We start from the raw sequence: 24786 nt of genomic DNA on the forward strand, positions 1-24786 counted from the left end.
GTGTCGGTCCCTGAGACACAGCGGTTTATTTATAACGCTTCCTTTGTACGCCATCTGTCAGTCAAGCCAATCCTCTGTCTGTTCTCTCGCAACTCTACAGAGACTGACAGACAGACAGGCAGTCTGCTATAGGAGCTATTATAACACACACAATCTCATTAGAGCAAGAGAGAAGAATATGGCTGACGGATTAACTGCAGCTCTCGTACCTCAAAGCAACTTTGTAGTGTCGTATCAATTACGCATGGGTAAGAGGTGTCAATGGCAAGCTGGCTCTGACAATGCGTAGCAATTAAGCGGATTTGTTTCAGTACTTTTTATGTTCTGTGGTTCGCCTGCTTTAGCCAAACCACAAGGACAACATCCCTGTGTTGTTCATTAGAGGACTGTCTCTATCTTCCCTGTCCAACATTCTCCTCTTTTTACTTTCCAGCCACATTGAACACCTTATCTTGGACTCTCCACTGCCTAGCTCGCTTACCTGAGAAGCTGACATTAAGGATGTAATCCCTGTAGAGTCTGCGCCCATCCAAGGCCTTCATGCTGTCACAGAGCTTGGTGGTGTTGAAGCACAGGCTCCGTTGCATATTATGGAGGGCATGTGCCATGGCGTACACCGCATTCACCACAAACATGATCTTGGACTCTGGCTCAAAGTTACTTTTGTCCATCGATAGGTCCTTGTCACATGGTGGGAGAGGTGTCTCTCCCAATGCCACACCTCCTAGTCCTAAGGAGCACTGGAATCGTTGCTCCCAGAATTCCTTGTACCAGGGGTTACGGTGGTTTGTAAAAGGGTTCAGACTTAAGAAGTAGCGGTTGAATTCTGATATAGGATTGGCAGCCAGCTCCAGTGTGATGGCTCCTTCAGCAGTGACCTCATTTCCCTTGACGATGCTTTCCTGTGCACCCCAGCCATCGCTGGCCACCCAGATGAAAGAGGTGTTGAGCCTGGCAGCAGCTGCCAGCAGCTCCCTGGCATCGTCGCTGCGCAGGAAAAGGACGGCCACACGGGCATTTGGTTTCTGGAGGAGCTGTCGGATCACAGCTTCATAGGACTTCTTAGCGTTAGAACGCCCCACCTGGACAAAAAACAGTATATAATTACAGCTGTACATGTTTCTTCTGCCGTGAAATAAACACCAGGAGGAAACAAGCAAAATATGTGAGTCTGAGTCACACACCAACATGCACTTCTGTAGCAAATGAGATGAAAAATGTGACTGTGAAAGCACCCAGAATGAGTTCTTGGAGATAAGCTTTCATTTTCTGGTTCACAACTGATAAGACCAGTGTAATATTAAAGCCCATTTGAGTGTAAGACAAGATAAGACATGAAGACAAACTTTTATATGCTCGCAAATTTAGCGCTGTGTTCATTGTTGCTGCTGCAGCTTCAGGCCATACATCAGGGTGACACTCCAGATAAAAGTTAAGAAATAAACTCTTAAATTCCGATTCCATGCCCTTACCTTCTCTGAAGTGGCAATACATATGTTCCTCATGCGTGCCTCTTGTTCAAATGCCTCTATGCCAGTTTCACCATAATCGCCCTCAGATGCCACGGTGGACACGTATGTCCAGTTGAAGAAGCGGAGGATCTCAGCCATAGCTTTGGCCTGGTAGAAGTCAGGGGGCACGGTGCGTGCAAAGTAATCGTAGCGCGTCTTATCGCTGAGCTTGGCACTCGTTGAAGCGTAGCTTATCTGAGGGATCTGGAAGAGCCTGAGAAGATTGGCAACCTGAGGGCAGAGATAAATCAGGTGAAATTATTTCAGACCCACATATTGATTGAAAATGATTATAGGTAATTTTCAATTTGTAAATTAGTACGTCAGAGTTGATTTATAACAGTTTGGGGGTTGACTTGCGTGAACAATGTATGTGGTGTAAATTTAATATACTTGTGAGATACAGTCAGACAGACCTGTGGTGTGGAAACTGCATTAACTTGACTGGGTCAATGCACTCAAGTAGCTACAGTACTTGCACTGTTTACAATGTAAAAAGCAGCAACATAGCCAATTACTGTACTATTAATTTAGCAGGGCACTTGAATTGGTGTAGAAGTAGGCCATGCACGGAGAGCACGGAAAAAGCTGGAGAAGTACCACACTATAATTACCAGATTTAACCCTTTCTGTAGTATCTGCCTGAAAGAAAACACTCATTTTTTCTAACAGGCTGCAAGCATTTTGTAGCATGGGTGTGTTCAAAGGAAAAAAGGAGAAAGAAAAAGGAGGAACTGAACCCCCCCCTCTGATCCCGATTAGACAGTAGTAGGTACGAGATCAGTTTGAAATTAGGAGCTGCAGTCAGTGAGTGATCTGCTGAGCACAGGCGTAAACAGCAAAAACACACAAACCATGCAGCTACAGACCGCTACCTTCAGAGAAGTTTTCAATTTATTGTCATTGCAAAAACTGGGAAACACATACAGAAATTCTCTGCATTTATTAATGAGGTGTGAAGATTAAAATGTCAAAAACAATATTAACATTTATCAGCATCATACTGAAAATAACGTAATATTTGCAGTCCGGGTTGGTTATAATATATCTCTGTGTGAGTTTTACATGACTAAGTTTACTAAGTAACTAATTACATGGCACAGGTTATAACAAATGCACACACACACACACACAAACACACACGTGTTCACAAAGATGTAAACATTCACAATCAAACAGACACACACAAATAAACACAAACTATACAGCCATTCTGTTCTCGCCTCAGTTTAATCCTTTTAGAGCGCATCACTCTGAGCTTTTCTATATTTCATTCATGCTCGGCTGATGAGCTGTTTTGACAACATGTCAGAATCTCATTAGACTAATAATGTAGAAGATTAGAAAACACGCTCACATACATACACTGAAGTGCGCAAGGAGAGGTCGACACAAATACCTGCACTGACGTGGCTACACATGCACACAAACGCACATTTTCTGGCTGCTCATACTTCTTCAGGCAGGGTTTATGGTTTTAAGGTGGCAGTTGACTTAAATGTCACGGAAGGTCATGCTGCAAAATGTAACTGCATTGCTCCATTACCTGCCAGTGAACAATGACCACAGCGAGCTATGAGGCCTGTCTGCAGGGACATTGGGAGTTTACTCAGTTGGTGAAAGCAGCAGGTTGGGGCTGAATATGAGCGAAGGTAGAGAAAGAAATGAATGGGAAGCATGAAAAAATGGTGCAGTGGAAGGGTGCTGTGTGTTTTCTGCTTGGAATGCAAGTCACACACACCCACGTGCACAACCGCAGAGCCACACACACACACACACACACATACATGAATGAACGGCATGGAGGAATGACGCCTGCTAAGTAAATGCCTTCAAGGCGTTGGAGTTTAGTTGTGCATGGTTAAACACAAAATAATTCCCCATTACTTCATTTAGAAGCAACAGACTAGCCAAGTAGAGATGCATGGAGGAGTAGCTGGATTAGCTTCATTGGCAAGACATCAGAAAGCAGAGCACAGTTTGGGTCTCGTAAACAGTCGCTGCCCTCAGAGAAGACAGGTAAAAACAATAGCAGTGCCAACAAAGGGCAACAAGAGTAAGCTACAAGAAAACAAAGGATAATTATTTGTGATGAAGGACAAGAGGCAGTGCAGATGTGTTAACAATGGCTGCCCCAGGAAAGAGGAGGAGGAGGAGGAGGAGAAGGAGGAGGAGGAGAGGGCTGAGATCAGCATACACTGGGCTCTCCCCAAATAGCCAAGAGGGATGCCTCTGAATGCATAAAAAGATGAGAAAAAAAGAAGTAGGAAGTGATGGCAAGGAAGAGAGCAAAGATTTAAAGGGCAGAAAAAAAGTGATACATAAAATGAAAAAGAGAAGAAGAGAGGGCGAGGAAGAGAAGACAGAGAGAGAGAGAGTTGCAGAGATTAGGGATTTAAGGACTGATAGGAGGAGGCTTTTGTGCAGTCACAGAGGAGTAAAGGGAAAAGGAGGTTTTATGCTAAACTATGCAAATTTCCCAGTTCTGTGACAAGAGCTACAAGAGCTGGGGAAACACACAAGAATACACTTGATTCTAAGAAATAAGTGTTCACACACACACACACACACATAGAGTCACATAAACATGGCCAGCAGAAGTTAGTGGTTACACTTCATGGAAGCTGCGTAAGTATGATGATGAAATTAATAGCACTTTTTGTGTAAATATGTTTAGTACACATCTGTTACCTGTATAGAGACACTGCTAAAAGATCCTCCTATGACTGCTGCTATCGCAAGTGGGCTGTCATCCTGCAGAGCGTAAGATCCATCCGGGCAGATGAACTCTGTGTCATCCACCTTGGTGAGGGAGGCTCTCACAAACTCCAGAGCCTGGGCACCACAAACACATAGATATTTTATGTCAGATGCAGAACGCCATACTGGGCGCCATATGGTCTATATAGTCTAATAAATCTTAATCAGCCTTTGAATTATGTCCTTTGTAGATATATGCTCCATAAATAAAGGATTTAAGTTGTTGTTATTATTCTGTCTTTTTTGACGGGACTATGAAAGTGCTTTGCTTTACACAGGGGGCTCTTAATGCTTTCAGTAGAGAGTCCAAATTGCAAATTAACTCCTGAGAGACCAAAGTAGATAATAACATATTTCTGGTCAGAGGACAAACAAATAATGAATTGGCAACCCAATTAAAAAAATAAATGTCAAGAATATGAGCTTTATAAACAGTCAGAGAGCTATAAGATGCATCACTCCTAAATAGCTCGGCAATAAGACTCTTTTTTTTTTTTTTTCAAACAACCCCTGAGGGTTTGTTTTTTAATCTGGCTCATTTCCTTCATTGAAAATAGCTTCAATTTCTTTCTCATCAAGGATTTTCTGTTATCATTCGAGGGGAGATCCTCAATATGGTATAAAATAGAATTCAGAGGTACTTCACCTGAATATTACCTTCTAATGAGGCCTTATAGTTACATTTGATTCCACTTTCTTCTCACCTGACACAACTTACTTACTGATAAACTTTTTTATATACAAAATGGTGCAAATAGTTGCCCAACAGTGCAAAAGACAAATAGCTAGTTTGACAATCTGTATCTGGAGGACCCTGCTAATGACAGACTAGAGGAAGTCATTGCACCACACATCCAAAGCTATATAGATGACAACTGGAAAAAAGGGGATAGTCCACAATGAGTAGAAGTGAATGGAGCTAAAGGGCTACAATAACTATTTACACCTTCTACTAAATAAGAAGATGTGGTATTGATTATATATCAAGGAAAAAAGATGCACATCATCTGTAGAAAAACATGCTGGGATAATGCATAGTGACGATGCTCACTCACCTGCTCCAAGGCATAGGTATCTCTGGAGCAGGTATCAAGGATGTGGACTCCAAGGGACACTCCTGGCAGCAAAGTGTTATCCATGTTGATTCTGTCTATGGCAAACAGCATGGCCTCCAGTCTCTGGATCCCTCTGTCCTCATTCACACGTCCACACTCTTCCATCCCAGCTCCTTTCTCATGCACCGGGAACAAGCCGCCGAGCACCAAGTCCCCCTCGATGCGGATCTCCCGACGTGACTGAGGCGGGTCCGAGAGCAAGACGCCTTGACACATCATGAGCAAAAATAGAGCCGGAATGCGAGTCACCATGTTGGGGTCGGGCGGGGATAGGATTGTCAAAATGTAAGGAGAGGTTTGACAGAGAGTGAGGCAGAGGGAGGTGAGGGGCAGAGGGTTAAGGTGAGGGGCGAGGGGTTAAGAATGAGGTGTGTAGAACGTGAGTCAAACAGTGGCCGTGGATGCTTGGGTCGATTTGTGGCCCATAAAATGGTCAGGGAGAGCTGAACTGGACCGCACATGGAGGAGCACACCATCTGGGCATCAGCTCTGTTTGGAGAAGATAGTAGAGGGATTAAACCACATCTCAAAGCTGTCAGGAGATGCTTTAATGAAATACTTTTCTGTTACTAGGAAGTATACAGACAGCAAAAGCAGACCTTTAGAGGAATTCTGGGACAATGTTAACAAGGGCTCAAAGTCATTTCTGCTTCACAGCCAAAGCCAGGCCATGACGAAAAGGGATATAGAATTGTTTGCAGACTGTACCCCACTGTTCTTCAACCTCTTCCTCCCTTACACCCCCCAGTAAACTTTCTTACTGTGTGTGCGCCCCTGGTTGTATCAGGATAAGCCAGCTTAGATGGCTGGTTGATACATGAGCCCAGCCTTCTCATACCACAGATCAGAAAAGCTTCTCTAATCTGATCTCTGTTCCAACAATTCTCTGCTTGTCCATGAGTTTATACCCGTAAGAATATGTGTGTGTGTGTCTGTGTGTTTGTGTTATCAGATTTATTGCTCCCCCTCTCCCTTGCATAATTACAATGTGAGGACCGAATGCATTTTACCATGAAAGAAGCTATCTGACAACAATGAGGTCAACAACAGCTGATGCTACTTATCACAGCTTACGTCTCAATTAAAGCTGTGTTTTGTTTTTTCACTGTTTCTAACATTGCCCACGTCCACTTTCATCAAACACAGAAGAGTACACAACAGGAGTTAAATTGTGTGAGTTAAATTTTAAAGATGTACAGCACCATCAACATGCAAAACTGTGTCTCTTTTGAAGGGAGCGAGATGCATTATTTAAACAAGAATCATGTGTTGCAGACTCTGTGTATTCCAGGCTGGAGAACAAAGGATTGTTTAAGGGTCATCATGGGATATTTACACAGAACGCAATGCATATCTGGATATGTTACATGAATAATGAGATACATCTGCACTAATAATCTGCCTATTCTTGTGGTGATTAATGTGAATTTCAATCATCACAAAAACAGTCGAGGCAGCTGGTCTGTTTGCCTTTTCACTGGATCACTTTTGACGCCACGAAAGCTGCTTGAACAAAACGGATTGAGTTCGTAGCTGAAGTGATTTAAGGGTTGTGAGACTTACATAATGGGACAGTCAGTGTGTCATGGCATGGTAATGTGTTTCCACTGACTACAGCTGTAGTGCCAATAAATACCCACAACTACTGGAGATGATTCTAGTTGGTCCTTTGCCAACTGGAGAAAAAAAAACACTTGTTGGGTTTTTGTTGGTGTGGAAAGGGTTGCTTTTCCATACCACAGAGGTCCTCTAAGTGTACTGCTGTTTCAAAACTATGATTGATTTGTCCTTAAACCTAAACAGGGGTGAGTTGTTGTTGTGTCTTATTCTTTGTGACACATCCATTACTTGTAGGACAAATGCTTTGGTCTGCAGCACACTGCAATGTCCTGATAGCAAATGAATGCATCACCTAAGCCTTAGGTGACTTAACTAATTCCTTAGGTCCTAAGGACTTTGTTAAGTCAGCTCAATGTTGCACAAAAATGTACAACATGCATGTTGTACTTTTTTTTTTACTGTTGTACATTTTTCAATGTGCCACAATTTTTCAATGTGACACAAGAGTCTCACCAGAAAAATCCATATATTACCGAGAACCTTTTTAATTGCAGCAGCCTTGTTCTGGCTTTCTTGGCTATATGACAGTGTCATGTTAACCTGGCACTGGTACAAATCTGTTCGAACAGGAGGAGGGCTGGATGTGTTCCAGCAGAGCAATCGAGTTCCCATTCTCGTTGGGGTAGAATATAGTGCAGATATTATATATAATATTAGCAATTAAAAAAAGTCACTGCGAGTCCAAGGTTCATCTATAATAAGTAACCTTTTCTTGCACTTGTCGCTCTTTCAATATGTTGTTACATTTAAGCTCTGAGGAAGAAATCTTCTTTCAACTTCTGTTTGTCATGACTCTACTGCAGTCCTCAGGAGACATGAGACAGAAGCTGGAGGTTGACGTTGTGACTAGGAAAATCAATCTAGACCAAGGAGCAAGTTCGTAGTGAAATTTCTGAAGATTTCTGCTTTATGTGTGTGTGTTTAAGGGAGAGAGAGAGAGAGAGAGAGAGAGAGAGAGAGGGTATGTCTCCCCTCTTTGGTGGGCAGGTAGGAGGATGAAAGCTTCTCTTAGATGCAGGCAGCTCAGATTTTTCTGCAGGCAGCTGCCTTACCTTTACCACTCTGCTCTGTAATATGACACACACGTACAAACACACACCCAGACAAACACTCACCCACACACACATGCACACACACCTCTGCTTCTCTGAGGTTGACCTAAAAGCTGACTAGCTTCTATGTAGCTCCCTTCGTTCTCATCCAACAGAGACCTGAATTAGTGTGGCCAGGGACACACGGAACATAAAGGACACATGCTGTGAACCACAAGTAAAATTTATATGATGTACTCTCATATGGTCTTGTCCCGGCTGAGCTTACTTTATGAAGTTGCTTCCTGTCGTAATCCCACAGGTGACTACCTGACATGGATATTTAATTTAACTTAATGGCTATTTTTTTTTTTTTTTTGGAATGGATGGAGGCTATAAAATATTTATGTCTATTCTCAAAGCTGTCACACTTGTCAGCTGTGTATGCGCATGTGTGTTTGTTATCAGAGAGAGAGAGAGAGAGAAAGAAGATTCTCTTTTTAAATGGTTTCCAGTATTCCACTGAAATAGCTGGAGCTCCTGGAAGTAAACTTTAAACAAACTTAGATCATTATTAGAGATCACTTTCAAACTAACACAAAGGGGAACTCTTTGTAATGAGCTCAGTTTTGAGGACAACACTGCAACAAAGCTGCAGCAGCCGTGGCTGTGTGTTTGTTTTAAGTGGATGCATTTGTGTATAAGCGTATGTGTCTGTGTGTGTGTTGTGGAATATAAAACTGTATATTTATGGAGCTGAAACTGTAATAACCATTTTCTTACAACACCTTACTTTGACAGTATGCTTTAATGTAATTGGCAGCTCTTGAAGTCAATTTCCTAGAAATGTGCCAAATAATATCTCCCAGCATTTTTTACACTGCTCTCATGGTGTCCACTGAAATTGAATGTTTGCTTCATTATAACCTCTTGGAAAGTGCCCAAACCCGGCTTCCTGTCTCAAGAGCAACTGTGCAAGCAAAGCACACAGCGAAACAGAAAATCTTTTTGTCCCTTATTTTATTACCAAAAATATTTCCAGGGAGGCTGCAGTGCTGGACAGCACACTTCCCTTTTTTAATATACAGTACTGCATGTATTTTAATAATCATAGTAGTTATGCATGTGTGGGCCTCTTTATTAGACGGCAAATATATTACTACTGAGAACACAAACCACTCAATAACAGAGATGTATTAAAATTAAATTATATATATAAAAAAGCAGCCTAATCCCATCAGAAAGTAATTTTTTTTACCCAGTTTAGTGGAAAATTGTTTTTATGCAGCTGCAGATTTATGAATAAGTGCATGTAAAATGTGTTTATGCGACACTGCAGACCCAAACAATTATATATGAAGTACATGTTTTAAGCCTGAAGCCTTTATACATAAAGTGTCTGATAAAGTTCCAGCAAGTTGATGCTGCGAAGAATCAATCGAAGATCCTTGATTTGACTCAAGAGCTGATGTGGAGTGATGTTTTTACTGCAGCCTCTCTCTTTAAGGAATGTGGCCTTGTGCATTACCTGAGGAAGAGGGCAACTATAGTGAGTGAGTGCAAGATAGACCTCGGTTTCAGGGTAACAACTATTGTTATGTACCATGTTTGCTGCCCTACAGTCAGGGACTGCAGATTTGAAAAGACACATTTTTGCCAGTTGGCAATGATTTGAACAAAATATTTGAGAGAAGACTACAACAATGAGCCTAGTAAAGATGTTTGGAACATGTCAGCTCACAAGCACTGACTTTCACTCTGTAAAGAGCACCACTCCTCAACACTGGTGTATGTTGATGGTAAGCTAAGCTAAGCTAAGCTCGTCAGGTTCTGTCCAAAGTGTGAAAACCAAAGTTTGACCTTGACTCATGGATTTTTGGTGGTCCATTTGCATTGACTTTAATGAGGTGGTCAAAAAGACAACAGTAAATTCTGCATTGACCGTCCCATTATGTTGACATATGTTATACAAAATTTACATGCCTTACCTGAATAAAGTAGGATAAGAGAAGATGGCAGCTGGCACATGTCAACATCACCAAAGACACCTATGAGGGAAAAACAGCAGACACACATGACGTAAGTGAAGAACAGCAGGAAAACACTCTGACTGATAATAAAACAAGGAAAAAAAAGAAAAAGGAGGTCAACCACTGACCCTTTTCCCAGGGAGCTACGATGCAGAGTAACATCTGACAGACAACCCCATTTCACCCCTGACCCTGCTCAACAGTAAGTAGGCTGCACACTTCCCTTTTTGCTTCTCATGTTTCATCCTCTGTTTCCTCCGAGGCATCTTCCCTGCATCTCTTCCTTCTACTCCCCTCATCTCACTCTTCCACCCTCTCCTTGCTGTTACACCCCCCTTTCCAGTTTATTTCCACCTCCCTCCACAGCCCACGCTCTCCCCCTAACAGGCAGGGCTGCTGGGGATGACACGTATCCAGCTGAGAGCAACCATGCAGGGTCGATGGACCGCGGTACACTGAGAGAAGAGATAGCCCCACAACCCACTCCTCAGTGTGTGTGTGTGCATGTTTATCTGTTTTATAGTGAACCTCACAGAACTCACAGCTGCAATAATGACGTGAACCTCGCAGTATGAGAAGACACCGCACATATGACATACATATGACTAATGTGAGGTGCGGTATGGGGCTTTGTTGTCACAGAACAGCAGAGGCCTTATTAGAGCTGCACGCTGTCAGGGGTTTATCAGTTAATTCATCAGCTGCTTTGTGTGTTTCAGTCTCTTTTCACCTCTCTCTCCTTCAATTCCTCCCTCTGTTTTTCAGCGATTAAGTCCAAATAAGTACGATGTTAGTCATTAGTGTTGATGCAATGTGACTTCAAGGTACATGAATTGTAAAAGACAGCAAGTGTGTAGTCCTGTTCTAAATGTGTGCAACTTTCATTTTAACCCTCACAAAACAATTAAGTGTGTGTGTGTTCATATAGTATATGTGTGTAGACATAGTGTCCCAGACTTTTGACAGTCTAACAGGTGCAATGGGCTGTGACCATTAATTATTTACAAAGTGCGTTTTAGGCAGGAAAGACCGATGATCCATAAATAGGACAGAATGATCTCAAATACAACCACAAAGTGCCAGGAATACATACAGTAATGCACAGTTCTCAATCCTTGGTATGTGAGCATACCAAAACTTCTGTCCAGCAGTGAGTGAAAACGGTGCCGCTGAATAAGAACTGACAGTGTGTGCATCAGTGAGGCTGGCTGACTTGGGTTAAACCCCCTTTTATCGCCATTTAACCAATCAAAGTCAATAACCAGGTACTCTGAGCTCAGCCTTTCCTGTATCGATTAAACCAGTCTATTCTGTGACCTGCATTAGGCCCAAAGGTTAAAGGCTGTATTATGTTAGAAACATAGAAATTGATTTTCAGGACCTTACTGAAAGGCGAAATTGAAAAGATTTAACCACACAACCATTGATTTTTGCTTAACAACAGAAGAGCAGTTTCACACTGTGTTGTGTGCTGTTCACATGCTGTTACAGAGAAAGGAGTACATTCATAATGAAAACTGGATTAACCCATGTGAGGAGTAGTGTGCTTCTAGGGCATATGGGCTAAACTGTAGTCTCATGTGCAGTGGGTACTCCAAAAGGATTCTCCACTAAAAAAGAGCTTTTAACCTTCGAGCACCATACAAAGTCTGCAGTGGGAGGTGTTGGTGGGAATTGTGGGCTATTCTTACACAGTGTAATTTATTCCCAAAGAGTTTAGAATACAAGAGCTATGAATAAAACTAAGATATGAACGTATAATTTTCATTCCAATATTTATTTAAGTCAGGAGTTAAAGTGCCACAACATCAATTTAAAGCATCTGAAATTAGCACATTTACTGTGTGTCTGTTTGATCCTCGCAGGGATTCTCTACAATTAGTGCAGAATCTAACCAAAATAACCAGAAAACTAAAAATATGCCGAGTTCTGTGATCTATTTTTTAATTTTGTCATGAAGACAAAATATCTTTCTCTATTTCGATGTAACCATCAGACAGAATTTATTGTATCTTCAATATCTCAGATATGAATACATTTTAAATGTGTTCCTAATTTTTAACAGAGTTATGAAAAATATTGACCAACAAGGAGTAAATATCAGAGATCTAAAAGTCTGACACTATCTGCTGCCACAGTGGGAGCTTTCACTATAAGCCTTGTTTATAGCCAGTATTTACAACACTGAGACAATTGCAGTACTTTCTTCTGTTTTGTATGCATAAATAATTAAATGTTGTGTAATTTAGTGTGCTGTAATTATAACAGTCCAAAAGTACGTGGCCACTCTGCAAAAGTCTCTGTAATGTCTCTGTAAATTGAATTTGTTTGTGTTTTGGATGGTGTGCTGGAGTAATTTGCAGACTGCGCTCTGGGAAATTGTGATGGACACTTTAATGTTTCAAATCTAAGCAAAAGTAATTGAGAGATTAATCTACACTGTTATAAAAAGAGAAGTGTCGGTTATGTCCTCCCATTGAGTGTGAATCTGATGTCTCTTTGTGGCCTTTGCAGTGTGTATTCCCTGACTTTCAATAACTCCACTGATGATGTGGCATGATTAAAAAAAAAGGCTGTTCAGCCTAAAAACAGACCCGCGTTTGGAAAAATGTGTGAAAGCATTCATCAGATCAGCATTTCATCACTGTAAAAAAGGCAGCAGGGCCTGTCAGAAGGAGAATTACCCCCTCTGTGGATGACATCTATCAACTTAACTGCCATGTAATGACCCTAGGAGACATTATGGAGCATCCGTCAACCTCGCCAACCTCACTGCATCCTGCTTAATTCATGTTCACACACCCGCCAGTCTGTCGTCACTGCGGTCGATACGGGAAGGGGTACGGGGCGTTAATGGACAGGTAAGCAGTAATGGAGCATGTTGACCACATTAAATCTCAGGCACTTAGAAGAATACACATAATTGGCTCGGACAGAGACAAAAGCCTCTTAGATAGAAAATAATGTTGGTCAGTTTTGGTCAATTCAGGTAAGCTGGTGATGTGTAAAAACCAATTACTGCAGTCGTTCCTCACTAATTAAGAGAATTTAAATGATGTACTTGCTCTCTCACATTAGCCCTGGATTCCTCTCCATAATAATTGAGACTCATTGTTTCGACTCCTGCACAGTAGCTTTAGTTGTATTTAAACATGAAGTCTCTTATTTATTTAAAGCAACAAAAACGGCTAACAGGAAGAATAATGTGACGTTTTTTTTGACTTATAGAGTAAACATTCTTGTTCAATATATTAGTTGTGACATGTCTCTATTATTAGTTTATTAGGGAAAAACCCAAATAGATAAAAATACATTTTTGATTTAAGACACTTAAATCCCTGTTTTCAGGCAAAGTGGCAGTAGAATATGAACAGATGGATTTACTGTGTGTAGTTTATTATGTCAGCATTTATCGGTGCCTTAAATTATATTTAAACGGGATAATCACCTTACTGTCTGTCAGTTTTAGCATTGTGCCAAATGCTGCATGTATTGATTTTTTTCCACAATGACATTCAACAGCTCACATGTAATTCCCAGGTGAGTGACAGATGCCCCCACAGCAGTGAGCAAGGAAAAGCTGTGCGGCTGGATAGAGAGAGAGAGACACATCAGGAATGATTATCCAGGGTAGTTACAATACCTGATGTAATAGGAGGGAAAGATTGACTATGTTATTGTGCCTGTAATGTCATTATAACCTGAGAGGGGGAGAGAGAGAGACTGAAAATGTTGTATTGTCAAGAGACCACATGTGAACTATTTGTATTGGAAAATCTATTTTGGATATGTGTAACTCTACTTTCCCTCCATTTCCATTAAGAACATGTGTGTGTTGTGCGGTAACTGTTTGTTTTTTCTTTTGAACATGAACGTCAACTGCCGGAAGGATTTATTTATTTATATTGGGTGTTATTGTGTGTTGTGTAGTCCCTCGTGTGACGGGCCATTTCAACAGTTATGACACAAAAATAAACAGATCTGCTCATTAATACTTGCAACAGTTGTTTAGTATCTAAATTTTAGTGGATAAAAAAAATAATTGAACATGTGACACTGCTGCCCTCTGACATGTCTTGAGTTGAAGATGATGAAGAGATAATTATGATAATATCTCAACATCTGTCATCAAATAATAAGTGTAATATTAAAACATTCAGAAGATTTTGTTGTTGCTCTATCTGCAGCGTTCAAGAAATGTACTTTGTATTGACAGTAGCCACTGTGTGACCAGTAAACCACCTCTCACTATCCACCTCACACACTCACACACACACAGTTTCCCACCTCAAGATCATCATTTATTAAAGAGTCTGATCTCTCTCTGAGACACACAGCTGTACATCCCACTGCCCTTTCACTCCCACATCCCCTGAGCGTGTGTGAATGTCTGTGCATGTAGCAAAGGAAGGGAGGGGATGTCAGTGAACAGACAATGTTGTGCTAATGCACTGTATGCATATGTGTGCTGGCTGTGTGTGTGTGTCACAACTGTAGTGAATGATGTGAGGGAGGAGCAGAGGCGATCTCCAGACACCTTCCTGTTCCCCTTAACAGAAGTGTCTTTTATAAAAAATGTTATAAAAGGATTGATGATTCTAACACAATATAAAAAGAATGTGTCAGGTTAGCTACTGAGCACTCAGCCTGTCCCAACACATAAATGACAGAATAGATGGATTGCCAGTGTATCCAAAAATGGCATACAGTATGGCGTAGTATAAACAGTGAAAGTTTCAGGGGAGAAGGGACAGATGGCGGGATAAACCCAAGTAAAGTCATCCACGTATGAGCTCTGTGTCTTGTGTAAAGCTGGTACTGTTCACTTTACTCTTGTCTTTAGTTGCTCTTTGGTCATGGTTGGAGGCAGATTCACACCGGTGTCTGTTTGTGCTGGTCTTCAGCTACACAATGAAGAGTGATTACAGGAATTCCACATATACAGTCTATCAAAAAGCCAACAGTGCAGTGCCTTAGGTTGATGAAACTCTGTTGAATGCTGATTGATTGAAAGGTTTGCTTGATAGGGCACGACCACAGCAGAGTTTACTACAAGAAATACACAAATAAACTAATAAAGAAGCACAGTTTACAGCTACACAGCACTTTGACTCTGCTGTTACGATCACATAATTACAGAAAGACGAGCATCTACAAATATCTGCATAGCCAGTGTAGCACTACCCTGAAAACACTGCAACTTGCCATGTTTAGGAAACGGTGGTGGTCAGGGTAGAAAACAAATTTAAGAGGACTACTGGGAATGTGCTCATTATGAAGGAATGTTAGTGGAAGGTTTATTATCATTTTTATGGTAGTTTGATGGTGCATTTTTAGTAGCCAGTTATTTTTTCTTTCATTTATTCATTAGTGTATCCTTTAAGCAGGACATTGGTGGAGCTGGAGCAGATCCCAGCTGACATCAGGCAGAGGCTGGACACCGCAGTCGCAGCAGTGCTATCACAGAGCGACAGACAACCATTCACAAACACAATCACACCTACAGACGGTTTACACTCACCAGTTAATCTACAGCATAACTAACCTACTCGTTGCAGGCAGCCAAAGAAACTAGGGGAAATACAATATTTAAACTCTACAGTGAGAACAAATATCTGTTTCTCATCAATTATTTGAATAAAACAAGAAGTCAGTTTTGAGTTACCTACTTGTTTGTTAGGGTTTTAGACTCCTCTTGACTCTATTAGGATAAGATCCCATGTTTCCATCATCCTGTCTTCAGTGTTGATGAACACATAAAACCAAAGAGAGAGAGAGAGAGAGGGAAAAAAATTGTTTGCAGTTCTCAATGGAAAATCCCATTTGATTTTGATTACATACTTTCTTAACATGTCTGGTAAAAGAAAGGCTAACGACAACTTTAATAAGTGATGTCAGTTGAAAAAAGACTTCAGCACCACGGACAGCAACATGGAAAAGCTCTTACATGCTGTCCTCACCTGTGGAGCTTCAAGGGCATTTATAGAAACACTGTTAACCTCGGAAAGTGATTACTACTGTGAAATACGCACAAACGCAGCACGGGCAATAAAGGATCAGTGTTTCTATCACATATTAGTGTTTTTATCATTTTTCTTTTTTTCACAGTTGTGATGACATTTTTTCACAAAACATTCACAGTTTCTATAATTTTTTTTAAAATGCACAATGACTTTTTGTATGTTGTCATGTTGCCTTAAAGGTAATAAAAGTACACATATTTGTCATTATATGATGGTACTGTAGTTTTACTATTGTATTCAATAGGCCACCAGGTATAGAATAATAATAAAAAAAACGAAATACATGGACTGTGACAAATACTGGCATGTGCAAACAAAAACACACAAAGGGACATTTCTAAAGATATATATAATATTGAATTGTACTACATGAAATATAGAATACACATTTGGCAATTCTTCTGTACAAGATGTACAGTACATTGTGACAGGCCTTGGTAATCCGTTAGATAGGACTGTGCTGCTTGCAGCACATCCCAAGATGTACTCTACTGATCAAATCTGCAAACTGACTGATTACAATGATAATAATAAAAATGTATTTATTTATTTTTGCTGTAGACCCATTGTGTTGCTACTTCCAGACACGCGTATTGCCAGCACACAGTATAGTTAAACACAGTTAAAAATATGCCAATTTGCATAATCTTGTCAGGCTTTCTGAGCAGGTGTGTTTGCACAAGTTAGTGCCCCTCTGGATAGAGAGCAGAAAAAGTCCAGTTTCATGTGAATAATTCGATATTTTGAGTTTTGCCTTTTACTGGAACCAGTGCTCTGTCCCTGACTACAGTGTTGTCTGAAAAAAAAATCAAATAAACAAAACCCTCTACACATAATAAACACTGACCACTGAGCATTAAGCACCGTGCTAATATGGCTAAAGATGAGATTTTATGCTGTGTGGAAGCTGCACACACGCATGTACAACCACAAGCTCATGTAAGCACATTTACTGGAGAAAAAAAATGCTGAAACTCAAGGCCACGGCCATTCACGGACACAGGTTGTCCCTCGACTCGCACAGGGATGCACATTCACCTACCGCACATCCACACACATGAAGTCTTCTTGAAAGACTTCTTTAAGGTTTAACAAGACCACCCACACTCATGACCCTTGTTTGTGCACAAACACACACATAGACACTAACATGATGCACTAACTGCAACACATGTGAGTAATTAACACATAACTATGCAACACACAATGTACACAAGAACATGTTGCACTGCATACCAATGTCATGTGAAGTCATTTGAAAATGACTCAATATAAAAAAACGTATCTGATATTTAATTTTACATAAACTGACACATTTCTACAGAGCAAGAAAAAAATGTTCAAAGTCTCCTTTCATCAAATTGTTGTTTTCCCCACTGCTACACAGGGCATTATTATTATTGTTATTATTATTATTTTTTGCTCGCCTCCTATGGGGCACAAGCCTTTCAGACATTTAGCAGTAGACGCTGCCCATCCCTCCTCATTCATCCCTCTCTAACACCGCACATAAAAAACACAGTTCATTTACAATTCTCATTACTCTTAATGTAGTAAGCCTACATTCTGATGCTGATATTGCAGTTTCTGTGCCGTTTATCACAAAGGAAAATGGCACTATAATTTCGCAGCATGTTATTAGTTCTCAGTAAAAAAGTCTGTGACTAATAAAACAAGGACACAATGTTTTCCTTGACTGCTGCATGGCTTTCAGTACACATGTACGTTTTTTTTTTTTATTTAAACAGGGATGCGCAGCTTTATATCAGCAACCACAAGTTACTCAGTGACTGATCTGCACATCACTTCATCATGGGTGGGGATGGGGAGGAAATATGGTGTTACCACCATCTGAAATGAAATGCACGCTGAGAGAGCATAAACAACACAAAAAATAAGAATAACAAAATCTATTGCATTACCTAACACTGATTAAGCTTACTCCTATGTGTTATAAAGACACACCTGCTCTGCAGGACGCCACCCATTGCCAATAAAAAAGTCCTATTTCCAGTTAGAATGCAGATAAATCCAGAGACAGGAACAACATGTGCAGAAGCATGCCCATTCATGAACAACGTCTAAGTTCTGACACACCTGATAAATCATGAATAACAATTTTGAATTTGTTGGTGCAGTGTCAGTATCCTCACAATAATATGGATAAACACATCACATGTTTTCTGCTGTATACCTTTAGTGCGCCTACCTCTGGCGCAAGGTGTGGAGTGGTTCTTTGGAGGCAAACGGAAATCACGGATAGGCAGTGACCAGGTCCGGTTTACTAATCCACCTGTATGCCTGTTTCCAAAGACGCACCACCCGCCCATCTTTTCCCGGGAAGCCTCTAAAGCCGAGGAACATGCCTCGGTGCGGTCTGTCTGAACCCAGATAACTTCTTCACGCAGCGTAAAATACGCAACTGCAGATACTCTTTGTTTCACCTTCTGTATTTTTATCGTGCATCTGCTGCAGAGATTAGCAAGCAGGTGTTTTTCTCTCTTATCACAACACTCGATCACCCCCTGCATCCGCGAGCAAGATATACACAAGAACCACGTCTGTGCAGTACAACTGGGTGTTTAAATCCTGCGCAAAGTTCAAAGCAAATTGCTCCCCACCGTACGATTGGCTGACGCGCGCTTGAACGCTCTCGGACTGTCAATTTTTCACTGCACTCTGTCGCCCTAACCTGTTATCTAAAGACTACCACACAACTGCCCACCAGTGATGGATATGTTCTGTTTCACCTACCTTGGCGACTTCGATCCTTTCAAAGGTGGCGCACAAATCTCAAGCTGCTGGAAGTTTGACTTAGTCTACTCCTGATCCCTCGGAGGAGTCGCACTGAGAAAGAGGATGGGCGCCACTGCTCTGCGCGCCAGCTCCGTGGATGTGTGCGTGGTGTGTGAGCGCGCGTGCACGAGAGAGAGAGAGAGAGAGAGAGAGAGAGAGAGAGGGAGAGAGAGAGACAGAGAGATGGGGAGGGAAACAACAGACGTGGAGAGCTGTAGCCCCTTGCCAAAGGATGCTTCAGTCTCCTAGCAACAACAATCGATCTGGCAAGAAGACATTTTTATTGGATAAAAAGAAAACTTAGCCATTCACCCCCCCCCCCTCCCTCCAGCACATGTTTACCACTCGCAACAACAACTCAAGCTTTAGTGAGTTAAAGAAGAGAGTGAGAGAGCGTGAAAGAAGGGAATGGGAGAGAGACAGAGAGAGAGAGAGAGAGAGAGAGATGCTCCCAGATGAATGTTTTAGGTGTGTGTTTGAGTTGCGTGAGTGACACATCCATCCATCTCCATCCGTCTGTCCTTGCAACCTGTCTCAAAACATAATATCAGAAAATTTCACATCTTGGTTTTGTTTCACGCAAGCTCCATTAATGTTTAAACACAATATTGCACTCTATGATGTCAGAAAAAAAAACAGGGAGAACAGCACTCAAACGTGCCAGCCGCGCTACATGTTCCTCAGGTTTGTCGGAAGAATGTGGCAGCAGCTCGAAGGACATCCACCCTTAAGCCTTCATCATACAACACAGTAACATGATGCATGTTTTTTTTTTTTTCAAGTTAGAGATCTCTCTGTCTATACTCTATGTTTCCCTCAGGGGAACAAAAAAGTAGATACAGGCATTTGTGTGCCTGTATCGGTGCTTGTCTATAAGTGTATACGGTCCACACACACACATCTGTGCATCTGTACTTGTTTGTGTAATTATGCACATGGAGTCATTAGAATGCAAGTATGCAAGTGTGCAGCTTCTATTGAACAGAAAATCCTCTTCACGCATGATTGAGCCACAGAGCGTCCTCTCTCTCTCTCTCTTTTCTCAACACAAATGCACACTACACTGCACACACACAAACATGCACACAGGCACTCAGACTACAGGCCTGATTTCTGTATTGTAAAGTTAGTCACGTGCATAGAGATACACTGTCTAAGGGCTTGCTCAAAGCAGTTTTTTGATTGCAGCTAAAGGCCACAGCCTGTTGTTTTGCCTGTTTTATATGCAGATGTATGACGACAGGAAGTTCCTGATAAGCCGGGGTGTTTTCCATGTATGTACTGCATGATGCCATATGGCATGAGTGAACTCAGAGGATGCGCTCCGGGTGGGCAGAGATTGATTAGTTGACTGAAGAAGTAAGAGCATCCACTTCACACCTCTGTGACACACATGCATGGGAAAGAGGTGGGAAATGCACACACACACACAAACACACACTACTGCCCAGTGTCAGTCACAGCTTTCTCGGACTTCATCCCTCATCCCTGCCGCTCCAGCTCAATGCTGGCTACTCTAATAAAGGCCTCATTGTCTGCATGGCATGCATATATGCAAAAAGCCCAGAAAGCCAGCTTTGTCCCATAAGGGTAGCTCAGCGAGAGAGCTTTGAGTCCAGCCTTTCCCCACAGACAGCACAGCCGAAAAGAAAGAAAGAAAGAAAGAAAGAAAGAAAGAAAGAAAGAAAGAAAGAAAGAAAGAAAGAAAGAAAGAAAGAAAGAAAGAAAGAAAGAAAGAAAGAAAAATGAATGAAATGAGGGAGAGGGCGAGAGAGAGAAAATAGCAATGTGACAGATGACAAAACTTAACATCCTGAACCTCATAAATTACCTCTACTCATCCAGTGCATGTGTGTGTGTTTCTGTGTGGAGGAGTTTTACCGTTTTGACTCATCATGGTGAACTGCTCCGGCTCATGCAGCAGGAAGTGGGTCCGCTGGGATTATGTTTCCTCCTTCTTTGATTCCCCACAGATTGTTTGTGTCCCTGCACTAATAGAATTAGCCATGCTTCATTTCCCATGGTCTTCTGTCCTGTCTTGGCCTCATGATGGATGGAGCTTCAAACAGAGGGGTGAGTGTGCTTAGAAGTGTGCCCAGTGTTGGTCAGACAACGGGTCTAGTAACAACCACAAGTGTCCATTTGCTTTGGTCAGTGTGGTCACTTGTGATGTGGCCAAGTCAACAAAAGAACTCCTAACAATGTTGAGCTGCGAATAATTATGATATAAATACAGTTTTAGCTTATTTCTATTACAGAAAACTGTTGTATTTGGTTTAATTTCTCAATATTCACTATTGTGCTTTTGAGTTAGACTTCAACCAACTTATAGGCTACAGTCAATCAATCAATCAATCAAACCTAGCTCATTAGCTCGATATCCATCTTATGGTAAAAAGAGGTATTACATGATGGGACAGGCCGACAGACCTCTGATTTTTTCATCTCACTTGGTTGACAGTTGCTCATTTTATATCTATGGACACACTCCAGATGGGTGAGTTGAAGTCCTGTGGGACCAAGCTCGAAAGGTTACTTCCACATTAGATACAGGCTGTTTCAGGAAGTGCTGGTAATACTGAGGACTCATACTTAGTGTGATTAAAAAGAGCCCTATTCATTAGAAGAATAATACACATCAATCTCACATAAAGACAAGAGTCTTTGTTTACGTGGACACTATTTCCAACTCGACATGGTTACAAACACATTTCTTTCTGTATATGTCATGTGACACTTGCACCCTGATACTCTCTATACTTAGCATCTCCTTAGACCAGTAATAAAAATGAATATTTTGCTGCTTTGTGACCCTACAAACAACAACAACAACAACAAAGTATTATTCTTAGTGATGACATTCTCTTTTTGTCTCTTGGCTCACCATAACAGCATCATGATATGATGAAAACAGTGCTTATATTTGGAAATCAAGTATGACGCATACTAAGTTTGCCCTTAATGTGTTTTAGATGACTTGTGTAATAATGTGTGTGTCTCATATGGTGAATGTTGTTTATGGCTGTTTATGGCTCCTAACAGGGGGTTGGTCTCTAATTATCCTGGTTACAGAGGCATGGCCAACAGTCAGCAGGCACACACACGTCACAGGACATGCACTGACCTGTCTCATGTTCGTCTGTTCAGCAGTCTCTCTCTCTCTCACACACACACACACACAATTAAGGTGTGTGTAACCGGATATGACAAAAATTCTAATTGATTTATTGATTAGATCTTTTTTAGCCAACAGTTTTTATGCTGTTTTATGCTTTGTTGTTGTTTCTGTAAAAAAAGTTATAAAAAAATATAAATATAATATATGAATATATTGAAAACAATTCGCTTGTTCACTGATGAGAAAATGTAGCTCAAACACGAGTTAATTTGCCTAAAAGCTGTATGTTCTCTTCATAGGTGTGAGGCTGGAAACCAGAGTGCTTTGAATTTTTATCACTGTTAAGGTGAAATGCAGAGCCTTAATTGTAGCTTCACTTTACAGTCAAATTATGCAAATGCAGACACACTCGGTGCGTGTTTGCCAGTGTATACATGTCCACATATGCATGCACATGCAAACATACTAACAGAATCTGATTTGGCCTCTCCTCTGAGCTTTCTCACCACGACCACAATTCATTAGTAATTGACCGCAGCAGCCTCACTCATTAAACATTAACAGGCTACTGGTGAATAATTGATTAATGATATGAGGCGATCTGCAGCAGCATTCTGACAATAAGAGTGCATGGATGAGATGGAGGAGAGGCTGAATCAATGTACACAAAGCAAAGGCCCTGACACATGTTACTGATACACTCACTCACTTCACTCATTATTCAATTAACTTATAGATGAGTACAAAAAATGTGTTTAAACATAAGATGCATACACCTCTTAATGTCACTTTGGCCCCTGAAGCCAGTCACACGAATATTGATTTATAAGCTCGTCCTGAAATACATGTCAGAGAATATTGTTGCCACAGTTGCAATCTTCAAGATTGCCATCCATCTTAGTTAAACAGCCAATGTCATTTTTTTTTTGCAGCGGTTTGATGCTGAACCCCAATTTCTTAGAGCAAACATTCTGTCACTCCCAACAGGTACATGCAGTGGTTTTGTGATTATTGTGACCAGAGTATCTGCACTCTGCAGCATTTTTGTGTGAATTTTTAAAAGAAACTGAAAAGGACATAAATAATGTAAGCTGTATTGCTATGACTGTTGTACTTGATATTTGGTGAATTTATACCAACTCATTTTTAACAGAGGTTTTAGTTCCTAGCTAGAACTTGAGTAGTTCTACTTAAAAACTGTAGAGGGTGCCCACTTGCAAAAAGTACAAATTCTTACATCTACCTTAACCAAGTAAATCTTGCCTAACCCTTATCAAACCAATAATTAAGGATTTACATAGTAAGGACTTTCCTAAAAAGAATGTAAGTCCCCACAATGTGACTGTGTATACAGACACACGTCCCCACAACGTAATACAGGTACACGCAGAAATACACACAGTAATTACACTGACAATCACAGAGTGAAAATTAGGATAATGACTGTGATCTAGCATCAAAAATAAGGGCTGGATGTCTTCACGGTGGAGTCAGGCTGAGAGAGAAGCTGAGAGAGTGCAGGCTCATCAGAGCCAGAATAAAGTGAGATATGTCCACTGTCAGCGCTGATGAAACTCACCAGGACTTGGCAGGGGCCGGTCACAGAGGTGCTCGATGATGAATAGGGGGCAGGCTCACCCCCTTTAAATCAACTAATGGTGTGAGTATTTGTGTGCATGTCTGCTTGTATGCCTTTACTTATACAAGTGTGTCTTATCTGTCTTGTCTTTTGACAGCAGTCGGGCAGGCAGGCCAGTTCATTATCACATGTTTTAATATTTAATTTTTCAGATTTGATAAAAAAAGACATGTTTCTTTAATGAGGTGATTCATCCCTGGATATCAAGAGTCATCCGAATCAGGGCAGCTGTGATAGTGGAACCTCCTCTTCTCTTTGGGTGCACCATGTTGTTGCTCCTTTCACATGTATTTATAGTTTATCTCTTAATCTTAATATTATCTACTGTGAGATTTGGTTATCTGCTTGTGCATGTATGCTTTAAATAGCACAGAAATCATTTCATCCCTGTCCATTAATCTCCCATTTGGTTAATTATCACAGTTGCTAATTACAAACCTCTCAACTTCCTCTGCCTGTTTTTTTTTCTCCTCTCTTTGTGCTCTCCCTTCCTTTTCCATGTTGCCATTCACAACATGGCAACATAGTAAGACAATACGGAAACTTTTAATGAGCTGTAACTATGATTAAAAATGTCTAGGCACATGCTCTCATTCTTCACTCCTTAGCAGATGTAGTGACTTTGGATGAATTTCTAACTCTTGCCATTAGAATACCACCCCCTCCCACTTTTTAAGTGGGTGCCTTGGTCGGAGCTGGCTCCATATCCCCAGCCATCATGCTGCTATTTCTGCCCATGCCAGTCGCTCCAGGATGGTTGCTCTGAGAGGAGTGCTTTGAAGAGCTGTCCAGGTGAGAGCTTGGCAAAGGCAGAGCTTTTCTGCTCTTTCACAACACAGAGTGCCCTTCAGGGACTCAAATTGCCCTGCAGTGTTATGGATAATACTCCAATCCACACTAAAATCACACAAAAACACACAGACACATACACGACAACTCCATTTAGAGCTTTCTCAGCATGCCCACTAAGCATATGTGCACATAAACACGTGTGCACGCACTCAATTTCTTCACATATTAAAATAACAAGTTGGATTAAATAGAAAAGAGGAAGACAATTGCTCTGGCATGAACGTTTCCCTTGAGCCCATTTCAAACACTGTGAAAAAAACACACTTAAGTGCTCTAATGGTTTATTTTTCT

The 24786-nt window shown here is 41.1% G+C and overlaps 1 protein-coding gene across 1 annotated transcript in view; it reads right to left on the bottom strand.

Moving 5' to 3' along the window:
* The window catches only part of grm3 (glutamate receptor, metabotropic 3), a 29203-nt gene extending 10299 nt beyond the window's left edge, over window positions 1-18904 (bottom strand). Inside the window, exons 1-7 of the mRNA XM_028430482.1 lie at window positions 18845-18904; window positions 15737-15804; window positions 10026-10085; window positions 5327-5875; window positions 4203-4346; window positions 1473-1742; window positions 482-1082 (exon numbers count right to left, since the gene is read on the bottom strand). Coding sequence (XP_028286283.1) covers window positions 482-1082; window positions 1473-1742; window positions 4203-4346; window positions 5327-5638 — 1327 coding nt within the window. The 5' untranslated portion in view covers window positions 5639-5875; window positions 10026-10085; window positions 15737-15804; window positions 18845-18904. The remainder of the gene's footprint in view (window positions 1-481; window positions 1083-1472; window positions 1743-4202; window positions 4347-5326; window positions 5876-10025; window positions 10086-15736; window positions 15805-18844) is intronic.
* Between the last annotated feature and the right edge of the window lie 5882 nt (window positions 18905-24786).

Source organism: Parambassis ranga, chromosome 19, assembly GCF_900634625.1.
Source record: "Parambassis ranga chromosome 19, fParRan2.1, whole genome shotgun sequence".
NCBI lineage: Eukaryota > Metazoa > Chordata > Actinopteri > Ambassidae > Parambassis > Parambassis ranga.